This window comes from Plectropomus leopardus, chromosome 16 (assembly GCF_026936395.1).
Source record: "Plectropomus leopardus strain MGB_pleo_1.0 chromosome 16, ASM2693639v1, whole genome shotgun sequence".
NCBI classification, from domain to species: Eukaryota; Metazoa; Chordata; class Actinopteri; order Perciformes; family Serranidae; genus Plectropomus; species Plectropomus leopardus.
Genome location: NC_142191.1, coordinates 9465562 through 9492124, shown reverse-complemented (window position 1 = coordinate 9492124; position 26563 = coordinate 9465562). Strand labels below are relative to the sequence as shown.

Here is a 26563-nt window from a genome sequence, read left to right as displayed (position 1 = left end):
TAGAAACATGGCGGTGCAACATGGGGGACTCTGTAGACGAGGACCCACTTCCTATGTAGATATAAATGATGCTTTCTAAGGTTATGAAAACACAACTACTCTTACATTTAGGTGATTACTCTCTAAAGTAAACATCCTTATTATACCAAATTCCATCTCTGATTATACATCCCACTAAAAACTCCAACACACTGGACCTCTAAGGCCCTAATTTAAATTAATGAATTCAGTGCCTTTTAAGACTTTTTAAGGATCTGCAGGAACCCCGGGGTTAGAAAAAGAGCACAAAACTGTTCAACTTCCTCCAGACATTTAGGTGTTTATGCCGCAGTAAAATGTTTGTGTGTATGTTACACACACAACACAAACACACACATACCAAAGTGCTGGCACAGTCAGAGCAAGAGAGAGAGACAGAGTGAGAGAGAGGACTTACTGTCAACGCTCAGCTATAATTCTGAAATTCTAATTCAAAGTGTTTGAGCGACAATATTGGAATGCAGTCGTATGAAGAGAAGGAGTGACTATGAGATCCATTCTGAAAATGAACCTTTAAAAACAAGCCAGCACTTTCAGAGTAAATCTGGAGCAAATGTCTCCCACATCTTAATTACCTCCTCAGACACACACACGCACACACACACACATTCAGACACAGACAGCTTCAAAGGCAGCTAACACTATTTATCTGCACGTAATAGAAAAGTAAATCAGCATTTTCCTCCGTTCTCGGCAAACATCACTGCACACACAGAACTGAGTGGGAAGTCATGTGCGGGATGTCGTCTGATCGAGATTCAGCACACATGCACAATCTCATCCCGTGTCTTTGAGTGTCGGCGCACCGGGGGCTCACTGTGACAGCGGCAATCATACAGACTGAAATGGGAAATCTCTGAAATAATGCCATATTAAATAACACCAAATTAAAAGGGAAGGCGTGTGCAGCCATGAGGAAAGCACACACGCAGACTCCTGCAGGTATGCATGCAGAAAAATCAGATGTCATTAATCAAATATTCAAAATGTGTATTTGAACTGGCAAGGAGGGGAATTGGTATGCAAAGAGAGACATCACTCCCCCTAACGTTTACATATAGACAAGCATGCAGCATCAAATCTTACCACAGACAGGCTGCGATTTCCTATAAAGGTCTGAATGTACAGTACACGCATTTAAATCAGATGATAATAAAGCAGCTAAGAAAATCAACAGAAATGGGATGGCTAGAAAGCGATTAACTTAAAAGTGCTTGCATCTGAAACTTTTCAGCTAAAGTGTTTCAAATGCAGGAGTGTGGGTGTTTAATTGAGCTGGAAATGTCAGATGAAGAGGATTTCTGTAAGGACTTTGCAACTGTTTAAGTGTATAAACTGAAAGATGATGTCATTTGAAGTGTCGGCTTGACCATAAGCAGGTGGACAAAATTGAGTAAAAAAAGTTGAGAGGTGAAGACCTGACAGCTGAAAAGGTTTGAAATGTTAGTGTAATAAGTTGAAATGTCAATTGCAGAGAAAGGCAAACACAGTTGAAATGTAAATTTAAAGCATGGACACGTGTTTTTGCAGTATGTTCTGCAAAAATGACACTACACGGCCCGATTTGAAATTTTTTTGGCTGACACAGCATGATGAATCAGTGTTGGAGCTGACGGGACCCGCAGGTGACTAGAGAAAGGTACCAAAAATCAGTATTAAACAGACAAAGGGGTCAAAATATGTACGCTCTGACGTTAATGGTTCATGAAACCCAGCAGCAAGAAAGGAGCTCCCAACAACCCTTTATACCGCCATATACCACATACCCTGGTGAAATTTCAGGAAGGTATAAAGTATTACATACCGCCCGAGCCTAAACCCTGTTTTGTTTTGATGTATTTGTGATACAGTTTAGTCTCTCACCTGACGAGGTAACTCTTGAGCCCACCACTGTATGTGATAACGAGCAGCTCAGCTGACCATTGGGCGCTGGCCGTGTACTCCAGGAAGATCAGGCCCGCCACAGCACAACTGAAATCCCCAGGAAAACTCACCGCCTGGAACAAGACAGAGATGAGAAAGAAGAGTCAGCGGCGGTGTGATGTAAATGGCAGAGGAAATCAAAAGAAGTTGCAAACAATGTATAATTATCTATCAGTCTGTGCCCCCACCAAGTTTTTACAAGGACAAACAACAAAGATACATCACATCAGCGGCAACTCTTAAAGAACACACACACAAAAAAAAAAGATTAAGAGAGAATGTGACGGGACAGGGAAGGCAGGGAACAAAAGATACGAGACACAGAAAGCGAATGAGAGATGGGGGAGGCAGGGAAGCAAATTTTAATTTTTTTCATCCATGCATACTTTCTGTCAAATTGACGTTTTTTTATCCTCTCCTCCAGAAATAGCAGCAAGTCACCGATGTGTGCACTTAACGGTGACAAACAAGAGAAACAGCAGAGCAGAGCTGGGGGGTTGCAGACACACATACTGTAGATACATAACAAAGTAGAGCTGCACTAAAGGGATGAAGATCACGGAGTTGGAGAGATGAGCGTGGCTGGGGAGAAGGACGAGTGTCTGCGCTCATCGTCTCTGACGGCACGAATAGAGAAACGGAAGGAATGACGGATAGAAATGGAGGAATGATAATATGTAGCACACAGAGGGCATTAAAGTGATGGCAGAGCTGAAATGGCAGAGCTACTGAGAGACAGACATGCGAGGAGGGAAGGAGGGGAGGACCTAGGGAGCAGCACGTGTGAAAAATTAAAGAGAGGAGGTGATGGAGATGGAGAAGAAAAGGGCAAATGGAAAAGAAGAAAGAGATGACAAGAAGCATCATATAATAAAGAAAGCATACATGGCAGACAAAGAGAGCACAGAGGGTGTCTGACAAGGACACATTTCTTTAAAAAAGGTGACAGGCAGCTCAAAGTGCCCAGTAAATGTGTGCTACACTGAAAGAACAGAACCAATCTCTGGAGCCAAGATTATGGTTGTCTGAATCCTCAAAACTGTGTCACCGTCAAGCTACAAATACAGCCAAATCTGCTAAAGCATATTAGCATTTAGTCAGAACAAGAAGCTGCATTTACCCGATTTATAATCTGTCTGATGATTTAACTCAAAAACAAAACAGATTCAGCATGTACAGTGCTCAAAACATGAATCCGTATTAGAAATCTGAACCAATCATCTGCAGATAAAACTGAAAAGAAGCCAAGTGAATCCTGATCACTTATAATTAGCATCAATGCATGCACAAGACAAAAAAATATATATTTCAGACATAAGGATAGCTTAAAGGGAGATATTTCTAATGATGTTAAAGAGGAGAGACTTGCACATTTACCGGCGGGATGACGAAGAGCTCGCTGCCCATGAGGTCGAAAAGGCGCACGGTGCCAGTGCTGTCAGCGTAGCCCAGCAGGGTGCAGTCATGGCTCCACGCCACCCTCCGCCACTGGGGGTTTGGATCCTTTGGCACTGTGGCAGATGGAAAGAAAACTTGAAAGCTCAGACAGAAAAAGACAGAGTGAGATTCAGAGAGTTGGGGATTTCTTTTCAAAGAGCAGTGTGTAGGAATCAGTGGCATCTAATGGCGATGACTGCAGACTGAAACCAGCTGAAACTTCTCCCATAAACTGCTGATTAAGATTCCTTCAGTTGTCATTATTCAGGAGGTTTTTGCCGGGAGCCGAGGGTCTGTTCCTCTCAAAAAACAAATGGACCAGAGGTCTCATTTATAAAACAGTGTGTTAGGACCGCCCCTTGAAAGTCGGAGATTCGAATCATCAGTCGGAGACCCTCAGTCGACTGAGATTGCATCAAGTCGAGTAGTCGTTTTTTTTCTTTGCAGTGTACTAATGGAGACGTTTTGGTCCCCAGATTTTGCTGCAGAGTGAGTGCTCTTAACTGTCACGTTACTCTTTGCAGCTGCGTATATGCAGCATTTGCACAGAGTGAGTGAGAAAGAAACAGCACAGTGAGGTAAAGAAGTGGTGAATTTACAGCTCACAGCTTTTGTTTGATATCTAGTGTCTGCAAAAAATGTTGTGCATGTGCGAACTCTTGTTAGCACCATTAGCTTGTTTAGTATATTTGGAATCAAATATTCATATTAAACAGCCAAATTGAATTCAACTGGCAAAATTCCTGACAGTAGGTAGGATACATACTAAAAGTATGGACAAAAGCTAAATATGGTGTGCACCAAAGAATATTTAGATTTAAAAAACTGTGCATATGCCTACCAATGTGAAATTTCTTTTTATAAATCCCAAACGTGGATTTGTCTACATGTGGATCATCCTCATATCTCGGCCTCTAAACACACACATTCAACTTGAAATAGTCGAGGCAAAGCATCTCATGAATGTGCATGCATAGAACCCCCTGATGACTGGTTCCCTATGTATTATTAAACATATAATGATTCCTCTCATAATCAGTTTCTACAATCAGGCTTTAATTCACTGCTGCATCATCTGCATCGCCAGTTTTACCTGCTTCCAAAATGTTCGTGCACATGGGTCAGCATTTCAGTACATTCTCCTGGCAAGTTTGTTTTTATAGATGACAAATTTTGTATGGAAAGTGGCGTATACCTCTTACAGGGCTTATTTTTTAATAGTTATGAATGAGACCCCAGGTGATCAAACCTGTAAAAACACTGAATAAAGCAGTTAAAAGACACAGATTAGTGTTTTCTCGGACATTGTTTGCACAAAAACACAAATGGCCCGTGAGAGCCAGTGTTTGGTTTGTCCTTTCTGGGTTACTGTAAGAACATAGTGGTGCAGCATTTCCCTATGAAGATATAAATGGCTCATTATTAGGCAACAAAAACACATCTACTCTTATTTTCAGGCGATTAAACACCAAAGAAAACATGCTTATGATATTATATTCCATTCCTGCCAATATCTCGCCCTCTGATCCTGCACACTGGACCTTTATGCCAGATGAGAAGACTCTCTGAATAATCCCTGGTGTTCTGTGGTGCGTCGATGATGAATACAGATGGGAGGAGAAGGATAAAGCTAATGCCATACATCAACACAGTGTGTCTGAGGACCTATCCAATTCATCTATGACGGATAGCTAAAGTAATACATCTCAATAATTGTCTTCCAAAGACGCACGCACTTTCAGGCGCGCTCGCGATGAGAGGAGGAGAAAGCTAGAGTGTAGAAGAAGAAGGGGGAGGAGAACCCAGATCATAAATCCAGATTTTATTGAAGTATAGGCTACTGTTTTACCAATCTGCTGGCTCAGCAGTGCTGTGAGTGTAACCATATCGCTGTGATGAAGCACATCCCTGCCTGCTGGCACTTTCTCAAGGCTTTGCTGTCATACTTCCCTCTGATGGAAGAGCTGGGGCGGTCTGGCAGGCCTCCGATCCAGAGTCTGTTTTGAATACCTGATTATCTTATGACACATTAAACACTTTGAGGGATACAAGGGGAGGCTTTTCTTTGGCAAACACAATCTTGGGCACAAAAAAAAAGCTGAGAATATTTACTAGATACAGGCTTAAACGCAGGCTGAGATTTCTGCATCGGAGAACAGTGTGAAACATAATATGCCACCACGGGTGCTGTGTCTGCTAAGCAATAAAGTTATGAAAAGGAAGTTATGTTTTTGTTGATATCACATAACAGCGCTATTGGCGTTTATTGTATTGAATTTCTTGGCTGAGGAACGCTGCTGCAACCCCTGGTGGGCAATACCGCAAACGAATGGAGGCGTCGGATATTGTATGACTAGAATTTTAAATGAAGAACAAAGGGGAGAAGTGGGAGGCGAGACAGACATAGAGAGAGGGAGATAGGAGAGAAAGAGAGGCGCCAGATAGAGAGAGAGAGAGAGAGAAGGGAGAAAACAATGAATCCGGCACCCACTGAGAGAAATAATAGCTCCCCAAATTTTAAGGCCTAAGTATCAGAGCGCACCTCAGGAAGTAGGCGATTTTAACACACCTCTGAGACTCTCGTCTGAGGAGGAGCAGACGAGAACACGGAGCCATTATGAGAGCCATAGGTACCAAGCATCTACTCTGTTCTCTTCTTGTTCTTTTGGCTCTTTTGCTTCCTATTTCAATCTTTTTTTTCCCATTTCACTCTCACCGGCATCCCCTCCTATCTCACTCCCATTATGAATTGTATACAGTGTGTTGTTCTGCAGCTGAGAGGGCTCCATTTCCACATAGATGGCTTTTTTGGGGAGCTGGAAAATTGGATGCTACTGTTCTGGTTCTTTTTTTTTGTTGTTGTTTTTTTCCTCCTCCTAGTGATGGCGGGGGTGGAAGTTGGGGAGAATTATACCCAGCGACCCAATAGCAGCCTTCTATCTAAAGCCTCACAGATGCATTTAGCAGAGCTCAACACTTATGAATTATGTACAGGGATGAGAGACGACTCCTCTGTAACAGGAGCAGACAGGAGTCAGGGCGGGAAGGTAAAGGGAAAGAGACAGAGAGTGATACACAGGTGTGGATGCACCTTCTCGCTCGAGGATGCATAAGTGCGCGCGCAAGCAAGTAAAGCAGCGACGAACGCACACATGTGCACTCTCCTCCATTAAAAGCAAATGCCATTAAAGCCAGGATCACAGCAAAATCCATTAGGACAAATCTCCGTGAAATGAAATGAAGTAAAAGTAAAATGAAAGGGAGAGATGAAATGGAATGGAAAAGAGGAGAGAGGCTGGGCTTTACACGGGCCCAGGGGCTACTGTTATCCACACGATGAACCATTAGAACAACGGCCCACAATGACGGCGAGCCAGAGCTGAACAAATACAGTGTGAGAGAGAGAGAGACAGACAGAGGAGGGGTGGGAAAAATGAGGAAAAAAAAGAAAAGAAAGGAGAATGATCGGGGCGAGAAGTGGGGAAAACAAAATCCACATAAATGTCATTCTTGGGGTTTTTTGATCTTTTCTTGGAGTTAGAATTAAACATGGAGAAGGGGCATTTTGTCATCTTGCATCACAAACCTGGAATAACCTCCAGAGGATGTAAGACAAACTTCGATTCTGAAGTCAAAGCTAAAAACGTTCCTCTTTAACACTGCCTACTCCACCCTGTAATGACAGCAAAATGCATTTGTGAACTTGATTTTTAATTCCTTGCACCTCCTGTCTGCACTTTTTATATTTTTCATGGTGATTTTTATGTATTTTTTACACTGTACAGAGTACAGTGGATTGTAGCATTAGCACTATTTGTACTGTTAACACTTATAGCAGCTAGCCGCCAGCTCAAGCACCTGCATGTTGACAGCATTGTGAAGGTAATCCCACCCCAGACTCTGAATCATAGATGCACTGTGAATGTAGTTTACAACTCCCATAAGTAAAAAAAAAAAAAAAAAATTAAATTAATTAAAATTCCATAAAACTTCAATGAATAGCCCCAGCTATTATTTGCCTAAATCATTGACCTCCATGGGCTTATATTTAGGACAGGCATCTATATGGTAAGGGCTTTTAATTTCTCTCACAAAGAAATTAATTCTATTTTTTTAAGAACATGGGAAGAAGATAATGAGCAGCAAAAGAGGAAATGACCCAGAGGGTAGTAAGAAATCTGTGGAAAGTACAGGAAAATTACCTGAAAAATTGTCCCAAAAAATACAAAAAAAAAACCCAAACAAATACAAATGAGAAAGCAAAACAAAAATAATTAAATACAAAGCAAGAAATGAACTAAAAAAAATAGCTTAAAAATGATATTTTTCTGTAAAATAACTTTAAATATACAATTATGAATATAGTTCACTGGACATTGTTTTCCCTGGCTTTTTTAAAAAAAAAAAGTCTCATATATCTACTAATCTCTTTTTTCCATCTTTCTTGTTTACTCTGCCAGTTTCACTAAAATGAACTGAATGATTGAGCTGTAGAGACTCTTACCAAGCTAACAACGTTTGTTTGCATGTCCATACTGTCAAAAGTTTAAACATATATACATGCTGTAGCGTGATCTAAGCATTTAACTATAGTATCTCCAGCAGATAGCCAACAACCTGGTTTTATAAATTATACATTTTTATAAATTTTATTCAAAGAACTTGACAACCAGACTGGGCTTCTAATTGAGACGGGCCTTTATTTGTCAAAATGTGAGGTCACACCTGGCAAGTAAAAGGGACTGGACGTATAAGTGGGATTAGGCTTTTATTTGCAGTTTTATGGTATGTGAATAAGATATACGTCAGTAGGAATTATTTCCAAACATTTTAGTGTTTTTTGTGTTTAAAACTTCTCAACTTGCAAAAAGTTTGGGCCTCCACCTGTTTCGAGCAATTAGAGCCGACGCAGCAGGCCATTTTAATAGCTAATCAAACAATGGAGGCCATTTATTTTTATCAGCCACTACGACGCTGCGTTTAATGACTGGCAGTGTGGGGGATGAGGGTGATTATCTGTGTTGCTGTTCACAGTCTCCCTCACACATTCCAATTAGCCCCCGTGGTCGATATTTCTCTTTGAAACAAACTCAAAGTACATGTGCACAAACAGGCTCAGACACTCAGGCACAGCTATGATACTGTAAATGAAGACGACAGGTTAAAAAACATGTCTGCATGCGGCTGATAAAACAGGAGGGGAGATGATCTTACCTTGGCACTTCCCGATGACTGAGCCGAAGTCATCTCTCACAGACCTGAGGAGCAAACACACACAGAAAATGAAACATCTGTGGCGTTAAACTGCGTGACAAGGATACACACACTCAACTGTGCAATATCACACACTCTCAGCCTCATATGCCCTGGTATAAGGTTGGTTCTAATCGCCACTGATGGGCTGCCAACTGAAGTAGCTCAATGGATCAAGCAGACAGGGCCTCGAAAGTAGGCAGTGTTTAGACAGACTCTTAAACAGAGCTCAGTGGATAAGGCCTTGAGCTGACTTAACACCCCCTCACACCAACAAATGCCATAAAGCAAGGCTATAAAACACTCTGTGATTAAACAACAGTGGTGCGAACAAAGGACACCGCAGAAACTCACAAAATCAAACCGGGGCTTAAGAGGAGAGGCTTGATTGCTCTCGATTACAGCAGGTCAACCACAACACAGTCCCGAGCGTAGTGAAGAACAGAAACACACTCCGGGTTTTTACATAATGATGTGTGCATTAAAATGACTTCCAATTAAGCAGAGGGTCAAGAGCAAAGCAGTCTTCTGAGCCGAAGCTCTGCGTTCAGTTTAACTCTTGTTAGCCTCTCGAGAGCAATACGTATTTGTATACCTGCTTCATCGCCATCGATTTTCATTTCAATTTTCCCCCATTTGAAGCACTACATTGTGTCAATAGAGCTCATTGCTGAGTGAGCACATTCTCTCTGTGTACGGGGGAAATTGGATTTGTGTCTGAAAATAATTACAACCACTCGAAATGAGCACAAACATACTCATGTGTATGTATGCTTTGGTCTCCTCGTCTATCCTTCACACACACACACACACACACACACAAATAAATGAAGCATTTAGGGAGCACTCATATTTTTAATTTGCTAGCGTTATTTTTGAGTTGCCTTAAGTGCCACAATAGGTATTCTATACAGGGGCTTTCTGTCACTCTCATTTAGAAATGAAGCTACACCATGGCGCAATCAAATAATAAAAGTCACAACAAGCCAAAGCATCTCTGACATTACAGAAGTTTCTACAACTTTTCATCAGAGGGTGGATCTCACCGGATTACTATCCGATCAGAAGAAACGAAGACGCCACAAAATACAGTTATTTTACTGGGTAAGAGATTTATTTTTGAACTGAAAGAAAAAGAAAGTTTGACATTTCCTTTTTTTATTTTCCAGACTAAGACTGATGATCATGATGAATGTAATTTTCTTTGTTTTGTTCTTTGGTAATAGTGTCTTTGTCTCTGTGTTGTTTTTTTTACTCATTTTGTGGCATCTGTTTGTGGCATGTTGGTGGTTTGTTGTTAATATGGTCTATCTTGTGTGTATAGTTTTAATGTTATAATGTTATAATTTTTTAAACGTGTGAAAAGAAAAGAAATTTTTGTGAAAATAATTCTTACCGTCTACTGCCTATTTTTTTAATGACCAGCAAAGAGATGAAAGTAAGTCTCCGCTGCCTTTGCCTACACAAATATTTTTACTATAACTCATTGTATTGTTACTAAATGTATTGATGCTTTAAATAAAAACTCCATTCTTTACATACAACCTGAGACTGTGGCTCTTTTTAAGTGAAACATAATAAACCACCCCATTAATTAAACATCTCTCTATCGCTCTGCACACACTGACAGAGAGCCTCAAACAACAGAAAGAGTTCAATAATAGTTACCTAATCTCCACACACTGGTCCTGAACCACCGCCAACAGTTTGCCATTACTGTGGAGAGAACAAGGGAACAATCAGGAGTGAAGAGAAAGAAATAAAAGAGAGAGAACACACAAAAAGAGCAGAAGAAAAAAAAGTGAACAAATGACCAAGATTTTTAAAGGCGGGGGATGAAATGAAGACCGTCTGGGGTGATTAAGGAAGATAAGAGCGTGCGTGTGTGTGTGTATGCGTGTGTGTGTGTGTGTGTGTGTGTGTGTGTGTCTAACAGGGCCATTTGGATGGAAGATAAAGTCTGGAATAAGGACCCACATTGGACGGCTAAAAGAGAGCAGGAACAATAATAATTGGGGGCATTAAACAGAGCAAAGATAGTTTCAGAGGGAATGAAATGAGGAAGAGAGATTTAAGGGCAGCCAGAACCCAAATGGAAGGATCAAGCACATCAAACTAATGGACATCCGCAGCATCGTTTGACCACGCTTAACACTGTCTTACATGGTGGAATCGATAGCCAATTAAAAACAGCCTTTCTACGTTTGTCTGTCGTAACGAGTACAATTAAATGATTGGTTGATGGGAAACACAAAGGGAGAGCAATCCAGAGGAGAGGAAGGCTTAGTGCATGTCAGCAACAAAGTAGCCCACATTCAGGTATTGATCAGAGTGTGTGTGTGTGTGTGTTGTACCTTGCAAGCACCAGCTGCCAGTTGATCTGCTTGTTTGCCAGGCGGACGAGACCGAGAGGCAGAGACGAGCTGGAGGGGCTGAGTTTTACAGAATTAAACAAACAAAACAATCAGACGATGAACACATTAATAAGTGCAGTATCTACAGTGAGTGTCTTATCTTCCCAGGAGTCCTTCTCAACAGTGTGAGAAGTTCCCAGAATAGAGTTTTCGCTTAAGAACTTTTCACAAAGTCGCTGAGAGTACTTTTATCTGAGAGACCGAATGAGAAATAACATATTTATCATTACATGGAATTGCGAGCATGAGTCCATTAGATTACAAAATGAAAAAGTAAGTAAGCACAAATCTAAATAAAACCTTAAATTTAAATTATAAAATAAACTTAGAATTAAATTAAATGAAAAAAAACATAAACAAATACATATTTTTCCTCTTACCTGTAGTGCTGTTCATCTGTTCACATTGTTTTGATCTGAGTTGTCGAGTGTTGGAAATATCGGCCGTAGAGATGTCTGTCTTCTCTCCAATATAATGAAACTAGATGTCACTTGGCTTGTTATGCTCGAAGCAACAAGAAATAAATTTGAAAATCTCAACAGCAATGTCTCTTTCCAGAAATTACAACCCAGTTATTCAAGATAATCCACAGATGTTGTGAGCAGTTTCATGGAGGGACTATTTTCTTTCAACCGAGCTACAGCCACCAACCATATCATTGCATCTATTCACTGACAAAAGGCGGGTGCTTGTGACAGCGCGAAATGTCTGCCTTCATGTCGAAGGCAGACATCTCTACGGCTGATATCTCCAACACTGCAACTGCAAAACAATCTAGATTATTAAATAGCACAACACAAAAGAAGAAAAATATGCATTTCTAATTTTGGGGTGATTTGTTCCTTTAAGTGAAAACATTTTTTTTTTTAAATTGTATTAGATTAAGTTCAATAAAACTACATACAAATTAGTTTAAAATGTCAATTAAGTTAAATGAACAAATGTAATGCAATTAAACTAAATAAATTCAATAACACTAAAACTTCAATTAAGTTAAATTAATATTTGTAATGAAATGAAATTCTGAATGGCCGCTTGCTAACATCTTGAAATTTTAAAGTATTAATTATAAAAAAAAAGATATTCAATCAAACTCGAGTATATTTAATGTAAATTAATTTACAGTTAAATTAAATAAAATAGTAATAAATTTAATTAAAAATCAAATGGCCACTAAAATTAGCTTGATTCATTGATTACATTTGGTGATTATTTAATGTACACTTAATAAACTGCCAGAAATGTGAATCCGAAAGCGCATTATTGGAGTAATAACTCCACAGACAGCTGAGATATTTCAGGTTCATCGGCAGTGCAAACGTATATATGGTATTGGATTGAATTGTTTTTATTTGTTGCTGAGTTAAAATTATGCTTTTTAAAGTTCATTGTCGTTGTATTTTGGTCTTTTCTGTTTTTGGGCTACAGAAAAACTGCTAGAAGCTTCTGCTGAAAATAGAAATGTCACAGCATGTGGAGGGCGGTCTGCTCACTCTGTTTGGTAATTTCTAATAAAATCTGCGATCCTTTCTCATCCAAAAAAGGAAGAGAGCTAAAAGACAAGCAAGGCTAGAGGAGTTCTTAAATATTTAACAAGGTTATTGATGGTGCTAGCTAACCACCTGCTGAGCGGATAAGCAGGCCGCGGTGCTACAGCATTAAAGAATCCACTGCTGGATGAATCCAGCCATCTGTTAACAGGCTCCAACAGATAGTGTGCCGTGAGAGCAGGGTGTAAACAAATATATACATCTTAAATACAGGATTTTATCTATGAAACTTTGGTGCAGAGGATCTCAGGAAGTACAGATAGTTCTGCTCACATTTGTTGCAAATAGATGCAAATAAACTTTCCCTTTAATCTAAGTTAGGAAAAAAATAAGACACCTAAAGCCCTAATATAACGTAATATTTAATTCAGTACACCCCGACTAAACTGTGAAACCACAGGCAGGATAATTCCCAGAGCAAAAATGTATTTGCTTTAGTTTTTATTGTCATATTTCCTAAATTGTAGCTTCTGCAAGCATGTGGCAAATTAAACTTATCTGAAGGATTTGCACTGAGGGAACAAGGTACAGCTTTAAGCTGTTATTTACAAATATGTTGATTCCAGGTTAATATTATGTGGCTGTAATTGAACTGAACAAGGTTACATCTGATTATTTACAATGGGTAAAAAAAAAAGTGCTGTGATTATTTTCTTTTTTAAGTAGTACAGCGTAAGTGCTGCTATAAGGACACAGCACTATATCCATCATCCAGCATTACAACAGAGTTCTTATTGTGTAAATGTTTAAGTTCTTTTGTAGCACATTACAACTGGTCCTTGAAAATTATTTCCTTGATCAGCGCCTGGAAAATGCACTCACATGCACATCACATTTACATTCAAAAGGTCCCAGATTCATATATAAGCTGACTGACAGACATTAAAAAGAATAACTGTGCTTATAATTGTAAGTGGTTAAGCGTGTATAGAGTCACTGTATGATTCTAAAAATCATAATAAGCAGCATGAGTCACGGCTTCATGAGCCATGTCAGTCCTTTACGCTGAGTAATAATACTGGTGCGTCTTGTGCACCTGTCAGCATTATAATGATGAACTTACCTGTACCACAAGTAGTGCAAGATTAAGCGGAATGGCCCTGTAAGAAAAAAGTAATGAGATATTTTACTGATTGTCATAGAGTCTGTCTCTTTTCACGACCTGAATTGAGATTAGAATCTGATTTTTATTTTAATGATCGCCCATAAAATCAATAAATGCATATCATACGCCACCAGAGGTCTGTCTGTGTTAATGGAACAGGCAGCTGTGCCGACAATAATGGCAACTACAAGGCTGGGACACGTTTTTTGACCCCACGGGAGTGTGGGGTATGACACATGCACAATGTCACTGGAAATGCGATGTTGGAGGGTTACAGCAGATGGCGCTGAAAATAAAGGTTTAATGTCTGCTCAGGTGCTTTTTGGGTGCTGTATTTTTAGCCTCCTTCAAAGTACTCAGCCTGACAGAACTTTTGGATATGCTCACATTGATTGTGGCATATATACTATAGAACATTTGCACGTAGACAGCATTTGTTTTTGGTTCTCTATTACGGGCTTTTTGGTTCTATGATAGTGCGCCAGCTACTGAGCCATTCAGCACCTACAGACCAGATTTCCCATGTGTTATACCCCAATATTGTGATGTCATTTGAGACTGTGACTTCTCCTCTTTTGAACTCCCTTGGAGAACTTTACAAGACTGAAAACAGCCAATCAGCAACAGAAGCCACTGGCAATGGGAATGCACTCTTTAGTCTGTTACTAGCAGGTTTACTCATGTCTGAAAAAAACTGTGTTAGTGTTAATTTTGGTGGGAAAGGGGTATAAATCACATTAACTTTACTAAAAGGGCACTTAATAATTTTTATGTACCTCATGGGGCTCCTTGAGGACACTTTTGCATGCTTTTTTCAAACATGGGTGCACCAAGAGGGACAGTACTTGTGATAGTGTGAGACCTGAAAAACAGTCTATTTACCTCTATCCACTCAAAGGATGTCTTATTATACCAGACAACAGCACCTTCCAGAACTAATAACCATGTTCATCAATGACTCTGACACCTCCTACTGTAGGATTTGGGATTAATACATTTCCTGAGCTATAAAGAAACTCATCACAGTCAAGCCAGCATAATCTTGACTGTGCAAACATGCAAATGTGATGAGGTATAATGTGTTAAATAATTAAGATATCTTGCATACTAAGGCCTATGATAAGATCCCTATAATGCATCCTTTCTTTATTTCAGACTGGGGTAGATATGTAGATTTTGAATTTTCTACAACACATACAGAAAAAACCACAGTAGCTTCAACTGCAGGCGAATTTAGCAGCAAATTTCAACATAGCTTGGTACCGGTCCTACACTGTATTCTGTTGAAAGCAAACTCAAGACGTATATTAAGTTTGAAGAGTTGCAAAGTAGGTAAGTTCTTAATGTCCTTGTCCTGTTCCTTGTATAATTTGTTGATACATACTGTAACCTTTCAGTTCTCCTATTATTTTATAAATTACTGATGTATACCGTAACTTTTGTGCGCATCTATTATTTTTTTTTTTTTGCACTGAAATCAGGGTGTCTTTGTAAAAGAGAGATTGCTCTCAGTGGCCTTCCCTATTTCAATAAAAAAGTAATTGCTAATTTCAAAAGCGAACACATATAATCTAGAAAGGGTCAACGGTCAGATGTTAGGTATATATTAAAGTGCCCCTTTTCAACATGAGTTTCATTATTAGGATACAAAAAAAATCAGAACTTACCCGTGACTGCTTTTGCAATAAGTGAGGTGTTGTGCTCCTTGTTGCCTCGTAACTGCAAATGTTAGAAAGTGAGCCTGTCAGTAGTGTCGAGGTCATCACTCATTATTGGTTAACACTGAACTTCAAAAGGAATAGCCATGAATTCTTTACTCCGTAATATCATTTATGTATGACACTGCCAAAGTTGGTCTAGCAGCCACATACTTATTAAGCTATAGCTTCCTAAAAGACTGTTCGTTATTTCTGAGAGGGGAGTAAGTGGTGCAAAAAGGAGGAGGCATGTCAAATATTTTGACTAATTTAACTTTAAATGATTATATTTTGTATCTATTTTACCACCAATTTAATCAAAAACATTGCCAAAAGTACACCATTTATCATAATCTGTAAAAAACAGAAATTGTCATTGGATTTTCAAATTTCAGACTGCATTTGGACAAATCATGTATGATGATTATGTATGAAGTCCATCAGAAAAAAAAAAAACACATCTAAGCTTTAAATACTGACATGTCATCAAACTCACTTTATATATATATATATACTCCAGCATTAAAACAGACTTTTAACTTTCAAACATCAAAGGGTTTAAAAACCTAACAATACATTTTTGGTGGAGGGAGAATTTTACGTTTTAAAGTCATTCAGGGAGACTCAAAGAAGATAAACCAGCTCCTCCTGTGATAAATAAAGAACAGCCCCTTAATGGCGCAAAATACGAACGTTGTCTCATAAATGGAATTTAACTGCCTTTTGCACAAGTAAATATAATAAAATATGAAAACGACACTATATGTCGACGTGAGGACTTATCTAAGCAATGTATGTTCATGCTACGTGGCTTTGAGCGGTTTAACCCCACACAACTGATTGCAGTTGACTTTCGGGGACCATTTTTACTAATAAATGTTCGACAAAAATGCACATAATAAACTGGAAACGGTTAAAAATGAAAGTTTGGCAAACCTGAGTGTCCGTCTCCGGCGGCCATTCAGTAATAACAAGTAAATCGTACAAAATGTTTTCATCTTCGCTTTCTATCAAGCTTTCTTCGGCCATATTTACTTGAACTCCAGCTGTCAGTCGTCTACGGCGAGTCGCAGGGGACAAACATATAAGGGGACCGCGTTTTGAAACTGTAGCTCACCGCTTAGAGAAAATTAATTATAATTTTAAAAAAAAACCACAATAATGGCTTGCTACTATGATGTGATATTAAAATATGAGTATGTGCTCCTGACTGTCTCTGCATATGCGTGGTAAAATGTTTAGTGTACTTTATAAACTAACCGTTAGTTCGCTAAACGGAACCAATGGCGTACATCTGCCGGAGCAGCCCACTAATAGAGTTGCACCGAGACACGTTCCTTCCGGTTCAGCTGCGTTCGTAAGTGCAATCATGGCAGCGTTTTCTGGTGAGATATTTTTATTTATTTCATAATGTTGACGTCGCGTTTGTGTTTTACTTCACATTTAGAAGCTGCAAGAGCGTACTCAATTCTAAAATATGTCTTTTGTTTGGCAGAAATGGGAGTTATGCCTGAAATCGCGCAGGCTGTGGAAGAGATGGACTGGCTGTGAGTAAAGCCGGCCGGGATATTTTTGCTAAATCATGCCTGTTTTTTTTGCTTTCTGTCCTGTTTTTTTTATAGCTGCCACTTGTTGCTGTAACAGTTAACACTGGACTATTTATTTCAGGCTACCTACTGACATCCAGGCAGAGTCTATCCCCCTTATTCTTGGAGGAGGAGATGTACTTATGGTAAGTTTCAAGATTAAAAAATCTTTGTCTGTCTGTCATATAGTGACAGAAAACTCCTTCTGCTCGGGGCTCAAACAACATGAAAAAAGCATTCACGCCCACGAGACTCACATTAAATCACACAACAGTTCTATAGATCAACAAAACCACGTGTGCAAAGTTACATTGAAAAAGTAGTGAGTATTTTGCCATGTTTAAAAAGTATATAGTGATGGAAATAAAACGGTCAGAGATGATGTGAAACGTTTGTCCGAGGGGAGTTGCTGAAACAAGTGGTGAAGTGGGTGTGAAGTTTTGCACTTAACCTTTTTGTTTCTGTTTCCTTCAGACTCAAACTTTACACTTTGCACATTTAACATGTCATTCTCTTCTCTTTTTTTAGGCAGCAGAAACTGGTAGCGGCAAAACAGGAGTAAGTACTTGACAGGCACTTATTTTAAAATACAACTTAAAGGCATGGTTCAGATTTTTGGGAGTGGGGTTGTATGTGGTATTTGTCCATAGTCAGTGTATTAGAAACAATAAGTGTATGTCAGCTCGCCCACAGTTTGGAGAAGCAAGCTGGAGTCTGACACAGAAAAAAAGTTATGTACTGCTGTGGATTGGGAGTCAGCAACAAAATCTGTTTTAGTCACCTAAAAAAAATCAATAGCAGTTTTAAGTTTGCACTATATTGAGAGTGTTTTTTACAGCTTTTCTATTCCGTTACTTTCCGTTACTTCAGTTCCCCGTCTGTTGTCAAAGCCACCGGACTCCATGGAGACAAATAGTCATTTTAACTCACTGAACACTGTAGCTGCTGATCTTCTGCTGCTTTGATCAGATAGTTTGTTTGTGTTATTGTGTGACGTCTGTGAATCTGAGTTAACCCTTTTTAAATAACACAATAACACAAACAAATTGAGCTCATTGAGGCAACAGTAGACCAGCAGCTCCCTAATTTAGCAAAGTTAAATCAGTATTTTTATTTTTATTTTTGAAAAGAGCAATTGAATTTTCATTTTCCCTTTTGGAAATCAGTGTCTGATCTCAAAGTAAAGTGGTGAAAATACTCTTAATATAGCACACCCTTAGACTGAGATAGATTTTTTTTTAAGCAGCTAAAATAATTTTTTTTGCTGACCTCTGTAAAGCAGTACAGTGCTTAGCTTCAGTGGCGGACTCCAATCTGCTTCACCAAAGAGGGGGTGTGCTGACTGACATCTACTGTTTGTAACATATTGACTATGGATAAATACCTCATCAAACCCCACTTAACAAAATCGTAACTATCCGTTTAACCACTGCAGGATGCATGTAAACATTAAGGCACATCTACTTGCCATCCTCAGGCCTTCAGTATCCCAGTGATCCAGATCGTGTATGAGACCCTGAAGGATCAACAGGAGGGCAAAAAGGGCAGAGCGTCCATCAAGACTGGAGGAGCCAGTAAGATCACTCTAATATTAGTGACTTATTTGGTTGCAGTCAGGGCTGCACAATACATTGATGTGATGTAAATATCTTGGTACGAGTCTAGATTGAATTGTAGATAGTACTGTGAGTTTTGCCATCTCCTGGTTTTAACCCTCTGAACCCTGGATGGACATACCTTGTCTGCTGCTTTCAAAAACCTTTCACAACTTTTTCAGGTCATTTCCTTGTCTGTATTTTTACCCTATTTATTTCTAATTTTTCAGTTTTCAACAGCTGGCAGATGAATCCTTATGACCGTAGTACAGCCTTTGGTAAGAGGAGAAAAATAAGCATGTAGTGTCATATACCAGCTTGATACTTTGTGGCCTCTCCCTCCTGACACTTTTTGTTTTTACCTCTACAGCAATCGGTCCAGATGGACTGTGTTGCCAGAGCAGGGAGTTCAAAGAGTGGCACGGCTGTCGCTCTACAAAAGGGGTCACCAAAGGTGTGTAATGCACACAAATACTTTGAACAAGGCAAATTGGATTTCAAGGCAGAATGCGTGCATTTCACAGAGAACCAAATTTTTATTTGACAGACTAACAATGAAAGTATCTTTTTTTTTTTTCTTTGTGTGTCCAGGGAAATACTACTATGAGGTGACCTGTCATGACCAGGGTCTGTGTCGCATTGGCTGGTCCACCAGTCAGGCAGCCCTGGATTTGGGTATGCTCCTCTGCACGTCACAATTGCCATGTTATAGAACATACAACAAGTAAAATATACTGTCTTGATAGAAAAATATTAAATCAAATTAAAACTCTTAATTTCTCTCTAGGAACTGATAAGTATGGTTTTGGTTTTGGAGGGACTGGAAAGAAATCCAACAACAAGCAGTTTGACAGCTACGGAGAGGTAACAATAATTTAATAATATATACATATGTAAACAGTTAGGAGTATCATTGTCAAACCTGTTTTCGCTTTGGCATTTTGTCTCTGCAGGAGTTCACCATGCACGACACTATCGGATGCTACTTGGATCTAGACAAGGGCCAAATTTCCTTCTCTAAAAACGGTAGTCTCACTACTTATCATTGTCATTATCATGATTGTGCAAGTCATGCAGGCTCGGCGTTGAATAAGCAATTTTACTCATGTTTCCTGCCCCCTTCTCTCTCTGTTTTCCTCCTTCAGGTAATGACCTTGGTTTGGCGTTTGACATTCCTCAGCATGTGAAGAATCAGGCCTTCTTTGCCTCCTGTGTGCTCAAGGTAACACATCAAAATGGTGCAAAAGAAGCCAAACTGGTGCCTGATTTGCATTTTAAAAATTGCTGTTTTTCTTATCTTTTTGCCAGAATGCAGAGCTTAAGTTCAACTTTGGTGGAGAAGACTTTAAAAATGCCCCTAAGAGTGGGTTTGTTGCCCTGGACAAGGCGCCAGAGGGCCACATGGTCAAATCAACTCAGACAGGTGTGTGGATGCTACCTCATTTCAAGTGCAGCAAGAAAATATAACGTGGTTATTATGTTAATATCATACACTCATACAGACACCAGAGATAATTTGATGATGACATTAGATAATGCATTAGATCTTTTCACAATAAAAGCTTTCTTCCACCAGGCTTTTTAAAACAAGACAACAGAGCTTTATTTTTACTGTAGCTTATGCACGTATGAATTCATCACCACTAAGACAATGTCACTGGCATATTCCAGTGTTGAATAGTTGTTTTTGCTCTGTGTTTGTGCAGGAAGTGCCAAAGTGAGTCAGGTGAAGGCATCATCCAACGCTCCCAAAGCCCTGATCATTGAGCCGTCTAAAGAATTAGCGGAACAAACCCTCAACAATGTCAAGCAATGTGGGAAATATGTGGATAACCCGAAACTCAGGTATAACTAAACAGAGCTGGTGTCAACATTTGTCGGCATAAATATTGTAAAAACTATGAATTGCACAGAAAATGCACATGTAATAATGAGCCACGTCAAAACTATGCCTACAGCATTTTTGGATGCTATAGAATTTCAAGTTATTATATTATTGTATGTACTGTTTTACTTTAGTCAATGCATGCTGCAGTTGTTAGGGGTTTTTGTCCAGTATATATGTAGTTCTTGTTTTATACCAGCAGATGGTACCAGTGCCTAATTTTAAATATTGACATGAGCATATGCAGTAATTGGTTGATCTGTCACAGGAACCTGCTGGTGATTGGTGGTGTGGCTGCCAAAGACCAGCTGGCTGCTCTGGAACAGGGGGTAGGTGATATAAAGTGTCTACAAACACACATTTAATTGAGTTTACTGAGAGTTTATTAAGAGAAAAAACAGAGTTAAAACCACTTTTCACTAACAGACGTCCCCTCTCCTGTTTCATCTTATTATTAGATTGACATTGTTGTGGGAACACCTGGCAGACTGGACGACCTTATATCCACTGGGAAGCTCAGTCTCTCCCAAGTGCGCTTCCTGGTCCTGGATGAGTGTGTATGTACAACACATCTACTGTATTTTAAGGGGACATTTCACACCAAAATCAAAAAAATTTTCCTCTTACCTGTCGTGTGGTTTATCAATCTAGATGTTGTTATTTGCCAAGTGTTGGAGGTATCGGCCATAGAGATGTCTTTCTTCTCTCCAATATGATGAAACAAGATGGCACTTGGCTTGATGTGCGTAAAGCACAAAAAAATACTTTAAAAAACTCAACAGCAATGTCTCTCTCCAGAAATTATGAGCTGGTTATACAAGGAAATCCACAAACCTTGTCGTGAGCAGTTTTCTGTAGGAACTATTTTGTTTTTACCGAATCACACCCGCCAACCAAATCCTGACACGGAAGGAGGTGTTCACCTTCTCATGTAACTCTAACTCTGTAACTCACAGCAAAATGATCTAGACTGATTAATGGCACTACAGGTAAGAGGAAAAATCTTTGTTTTTGATTTAATTTTCACAACCTATAAAACTGACTGTTTTTTAAATCGTTGATTTTCATAGCATAACAATCCCTGAAGTCAGTTATTATTTGTCTGTGTTCTCCTTTAGGATGGCCTTCTGACCGCAGGCTATACAGACTTTATCAACAGGATCCATAACCAAATCCCTCAGGTCACTTCTGATGGCAAGAGGCTGCAGGTAACACTGAAGATAAACTGCATGTATAACAATCACTTTTTAAACTGCAATCTAGGCAGAACAGTTTGATGACATTCAGAGCAGTCTTTGTGTATTTTCTTCAAACTTTTTATGTGCATTGCAAATGTATTGTATGTAAAGAAAACTCTCTGGTCTTCACCAGGTAGCACATAAGATAAAATATATTTTTTTCTGTAAGACAGGGAAAGTCCAAGTGAACTCTTTTCAAGTTGTGTCCATGTGCTTAAATTGACATCGTCTCTCCAAGGTGATCGTTTGTTCAGCCACGCTGCATTCATTTGATGTGAAGAAGCTGTCTGAGCGGATTATGCACTTTCCCACATGGGTGGACCTGAAAGGGGAGGACTCTGTCCCCGAGACTGTCCACCATGTAGTGGTGCCTGTCAATCCCAAAAGCGATCGTATCTGGGAGCGCCTGGGCAGGAACCACATCCGGGTGAGTCCGTCGTGTCGGGCCAAGGGCACAATGGATGGTGCTGTTGATGCACCGTAGAGGATTTAACACATTCATTAGCTTGTATCTTGCTATTTCTTTAGATGATTATGTTGACAAAGCTTTTCTCCTTTTATCTGTTTTGCTTTGTTTAGACTGATGAAGTTCACGCCAAAGACAACACCAGACCAGGAGCCAATTCTGCAGGTATGAGCAGACACAAAGCACAGTTTGCAACATTTGAATGTATCACTCAAGGCTGATGTGTCAATGATATATTCCTTGAAGGGCATCTCCTATCAGTGTACATCACATTAACATTAACAATAACACAGATATCATGTAGTCATTGCCTTCTATGAAAAGACCTGATTGAGAACAAAAACGTGCGTGTGTGTTTTAGAAATGTGGTCAGAAGCAATCAAGGTGCTGAAGGGCGAGTACACAGTGAGGGCCATCAAAGAGCACAAGATGGACCAGGCCATAATCTTCTGTCGCACCAAGATTGACTGTGACAACATGGAGCAGTACTTCATTCAGCAGGGTGGAGGTAGGAGGCATTAAGCCCACTAAAGTTTCACTTTTCTGCAATCAGTGAACCTGATATTTTAAAAGTTGCAACATCACATTGCATACACACACCGACTGTTTACATGCATAAAATATTCTGTTTTTTGACATTATTCCTCAAAAGACTATATTTCTACTAAACTTTTTTTACATGGTTTATGAAGGTGAATGTTCAACTAATATTCCTGTTTACATACAGCCGTGTATACTCAGATTAACATGCCCTGACATGTTGTTCATCGTGTCAAAATATGGAAGAATGGAACTTGCTGCTTGTTTCCATTTTTTTTTGCTTTGCATTTAAATATTTTTTTCAAAGTTTTCCACCATTGATAGATGTGTTGGACTGTTTTTACATATCTTAAAAACCTGTTGACATTCAGGTCTTTCATACTGTTTACAAGATGGGTTTCTCCTTGTGAACAAGACGTGGGCTTTTTGTTTAGGCATGCATCTCTATCCCAGCTGTGCAAACTGGTGGCTAAATGGGTTTCGTACAACACAGAGCTACACATAACAACAGGCAAGAGGCCGTGGGATGCAAACTTCAGTAAAAAGCATGATATGTTTATTCCGAATGCGCTGTATACATGACCAAAGAGTGCTTCTGGCTGAAGTCCAACATGTCTTAAACTGAAAATGCTTTATTTCGATAAAACCCTAAGTCCGAATATCAAAACAGAATATGCTGTTTACATGACCTGTATTAAATTCTGAATAGGAATACAAGTGTGCTTGTAAACGTAGTCACTGATAAAGAATATAGACGTAATCTGTTGTTGGTTTCCTTTCTTCAGGTCCGGACAGTAAAGGCCACCAGTTCTCCTGCGTCTGTCTCCATGGTGATCGTAAGCCCAATGAGCGGAAATCTAACTTGGAGCGCTTCAAGGTAAAAGAACAATTTAATGGTAACCATTTTACAAATTACAACTTGTCTGTCAATGTTAAAACATCTTCCTGTGCTCTCAGAGAAAAGAAGTGAGGCACTTGATCTGCACAGATGTAGCTGCCAGAGGAATTGACGTCCATGGGGTTCCATATGGTAACTATATTCCACTCCTACATACCTTGATTATATGCAGTGTTCATTAAAAAAGAATACTTTGCTGTATTTTGTATCTTTAAGTCCACTTTCTGCCATCAGCTCTGACAACTTTCATCTTTGTTCTCCAGTGATTAACGTCACCCTGCCAGATGAGAAGCAGAACTATGTCCATCGTATCGGTAGAGTTGGGAGAGCCGAGAGGTGAGCACTGGCATTCTTGAAAATGACTCAGTTTGTGTGTTACGGCTCAGAAAGTGTTGGAATTATTATATTTTTTACGTTGTGTGATATATAGCGTTCTGAAAATCACATTCGTGTATAGAAACAGTCTTCATTGTAACTTAGTTGCTTACTTATGCTCCCTTTGTGTGCAAAAATAGATACATCTGTCTCAAACATTTTAACCGTCTTTGCCCTCATACTCACGTAGGGGTCAACTGATACTGATTTTTATTTTTATTTTTCTTTTTTTTGATTTCAAATCATCTCCTTTCCTTTTAACTTGCAGAATGGGACTGGCCATCTCCTTGGTTGCTATGGAGAAGGAGAAGGTAGGGTGAATAATAGACGTACGCTGAAAACTAATTCTGATTAGGTTTGAAAATAGTTTGACTTGAATTTTTCTGAATTGGTAGGTGTGGTACCACGTTTGCCCAAACCGAGGCAGAGGCTGCTACAACACCCGGCTGAAGGAGGATGGAGGTTGCACTATCTGGTACAACGAGAAAGAGGTGAACAAAGATGCAGACACAAACTTAATCAGGCTGAGGCAACGTGTAAAATTTGTTGTTAGGAATAAAACTGATTCAGCAGAGAGATTTTTTAAATTATTTGATAGGAAGCAGATGCATTTGTCATCCTGGCAGAAACAGCACCCCAGGGATTGGAGTGTGTCTGTTGTGATATCTAATGTATTTATATTGAAACCCTAGTGAGCAGTTAACCCTTTGAAACCTGGGTCAACATCAGTCATCTTGCGCTGCTTTTGGCGCCTTTTACTTGCATTTAAAACTTTGAAAACTGAGCAAATTGTGTTGCTTTTTTTAAAAAAAAAAAACATAGCTAAAAAGCCAGTTAGCAACTTGGAAAGATATGTTACATAAATTGCAATAAATTATGAAACAAATGAGAAATAAGAAAATTACCTGAAAAATAGTTTTTAAAAAGAGAGAGGAAATATTAGTAAGTTAATTAATAATAGTAGAAATGAAAAAGAATAAAAAATGGGAAAATGTGAAAAAAAAAAAAAAAAAACAATAATAAAAAATAATGATGATAATAACTATATATATATATATAGAACTATTATAAATAACTATTTTGTCCATATTTATTTCTTTTTTATAAGTATATAGTTATTTGATTTTTTTCTGACCTTTTTTCTTTTTCTTTATTTATTGTTAAATTTCAGGTACTTCTCTGGTAACTTGTTACTTCTTCCTGTGTTTTGCTCAGCTTTCAAAGGGTTATAATTTTGCTTCTTTTGAAAGCACTGAAAGCATTTTTGACCCTGTCACAATTTGATATCTTTCTGCACTTACCTATTGTGGACTAAAAGTGTGTCCTTTGTCCATTTTCTCTCACTGCAGCTCCTGTCAGATATTGAGGAACATCTAAAGTGCACCATCACCCAGTGTGAGCCAGACATTAAAGTACCTGTGGATGATTTTGATGGAAAGGTCACCTATGGTCAGCGTAGGGCATTGGGAGGTATGTGTTAAACAGTCACTGATGAGTGTGTTACCCATACTGGTAGAATGGTTTTCAGTTCCAGTTACTGCTGGTTTTTGATATACAAACTATCCACAGTTATTGCATGGATTCGCTGGTAACTTGGCTAAACACATATATTACATTGATTTTGACCAACAAATCTGTTACGCTTTACTAGGTGGTAACTACAAGGGTCACGTGGACGTTTTGGCCCCAACGGTCCAGGAGCTGGCAAACCTCGAGAGAGAAGCCCAGTCTTCCTTCCTACACCTGGGATACATGCCGAACCAGCTTTTCAGAGCCTTCTGAACACACCCCAATCAGCACAACACTGTATCTGCCCTGATACAAGATAAAGAAAAATAGAACATTTTAATGTGTGGCACCAACAAGATGCAATTATGCAACCAAGCAGTGGTTAAGTATCAACATGTAAGCATAAGCTGTAGATGATTTACATTAAAATGTTAACTACAAGGTGGCAAAATGCCAACATTTCCCAGTTTATGCCAAACTTCTCTGCAGTCTATGTCAAACGGATATGATTTTTCTCCTGTATTTGTGTCATTTCTCTCAAAAAGTAAAGAATTTGTGCTTTGGAAGTCAAATGCTTCTCAACATTCAGTATGTAGGCTACAAGGCCATCTCAAAAGCCTTTACTGCACTGCTTACAAGAATATTACAGAGAATTATCCCTGACATCTCATGCTAACACTAATGCAAAACCTAATTTGTAGGATTTTTTTTTTTGGTTCGTATGGTTGAATGAAATATTTGAGTTTTCTTATGGAGTAATTGGCAAAAAAAACCTATGTATTTAAGTAGCTGGGTGTTTTCTTTGTTGAAATAAACGGCTGTTGCCTGCTCTGTTTGGATTTATTTTTAGATTTACCACTTAGAAAGGCAATTGTAAAAGCATCTCTTGAATTTATTTATTTTCCAAAGTGCAAAGCAAAGGCATTATATTACATATTATATGAAATTAAAACTTATATAAAACTTTTAAGTTGTTTTACATTTTTTTAGTTAGAAAAGTGAGCTTCAGTGGTAAAAAATCAAAGGATCCTCTCTGACCTGATTCACAAGTTA

The 26563-nt window shown here is 39.0% G+C and overlaps 2 protein-coding genes across 2 annotated transcripts in view; one reads left to right on the top strand and one right to left on the bottom strand.

The window, feature by feature from the left end:
- Positions 1-16479, bottom strand: part of nbas (NBAS subunit of NRZ tethering complex) — a 221937-nt gene extending 205458 nt beyond the window's left edge. Inside the window, exons 1-8 of the mRNA XM_042503247.2 lie at positions 16355-16479; positions 15389-15440; positions 13680-13716; positions 11007-11084; positions 10321-10368; positions 8614-8657; positions 3340-3473; positions 1903-2036 (exon numbers count right to left, since the gene is read on the bottom strand). Coding sequence (XP_042359181.2) covers positions 1903-2036; positions 3340-3473; positions 8614-8657; positions 10321-10368; positions 11007-11084; positions 13680-13716; positions 15389-15440; positions 16355-16447 — 620 coding nt within the window. The 5' untranslated portion in view covers positions 16448-16479. The remainder of the gene's footprint in view (positions 1-1902; positions 2037-3339; positions 3474-8613; positions 8658-10320; positions 10369-11006; positions 11085-13679; positions 13717-15388; positions 15441-16354) is intronic.
- Positions 16480-16716: 237 nt separating this feature from the next.
- ddx1 (DEAD (Asp-Glu-Ala-Asp) box helicase 1) lies at positions 16717-26339 on the top strand. The gene is made up of 26 exons (XM_042503859.2): positions 16717-16803; positions 16914-16965; positions 17087-17150; positions 17533-17562; positions 18482-18578; positions 18830-18877; positions 18970-19053; positions 19191-19274; positions 19387-19463; positions 19553-19625; positions 19745-19821; positions 19908-20022; positions 20306-20444; positions 20753-20813; positions 20943-21041; positions 21603-21692; positions 21961-22149; positions 22302-22353; positions 22550-22696; positions 23514-23605; positions 23686-23758; positions 23890-23962; positions 24270-24312; positions 24397-24492; positions 25351-25471; positions 25653-26339. The coding sequence occupies exons 1-26, from the start codon at positions 16788-16790 to the stop codon at positions 25781-25783; spliced, it is 2223 nt and encodes a 740-aa protein (XP_042359793.1). The 5' UTR covers positions 16717-16787; the 3' UTR covers positions 25784-26339.
- The last annotated feature ends 224 nt before the right edge of the window (positions 26340-26563 follow it).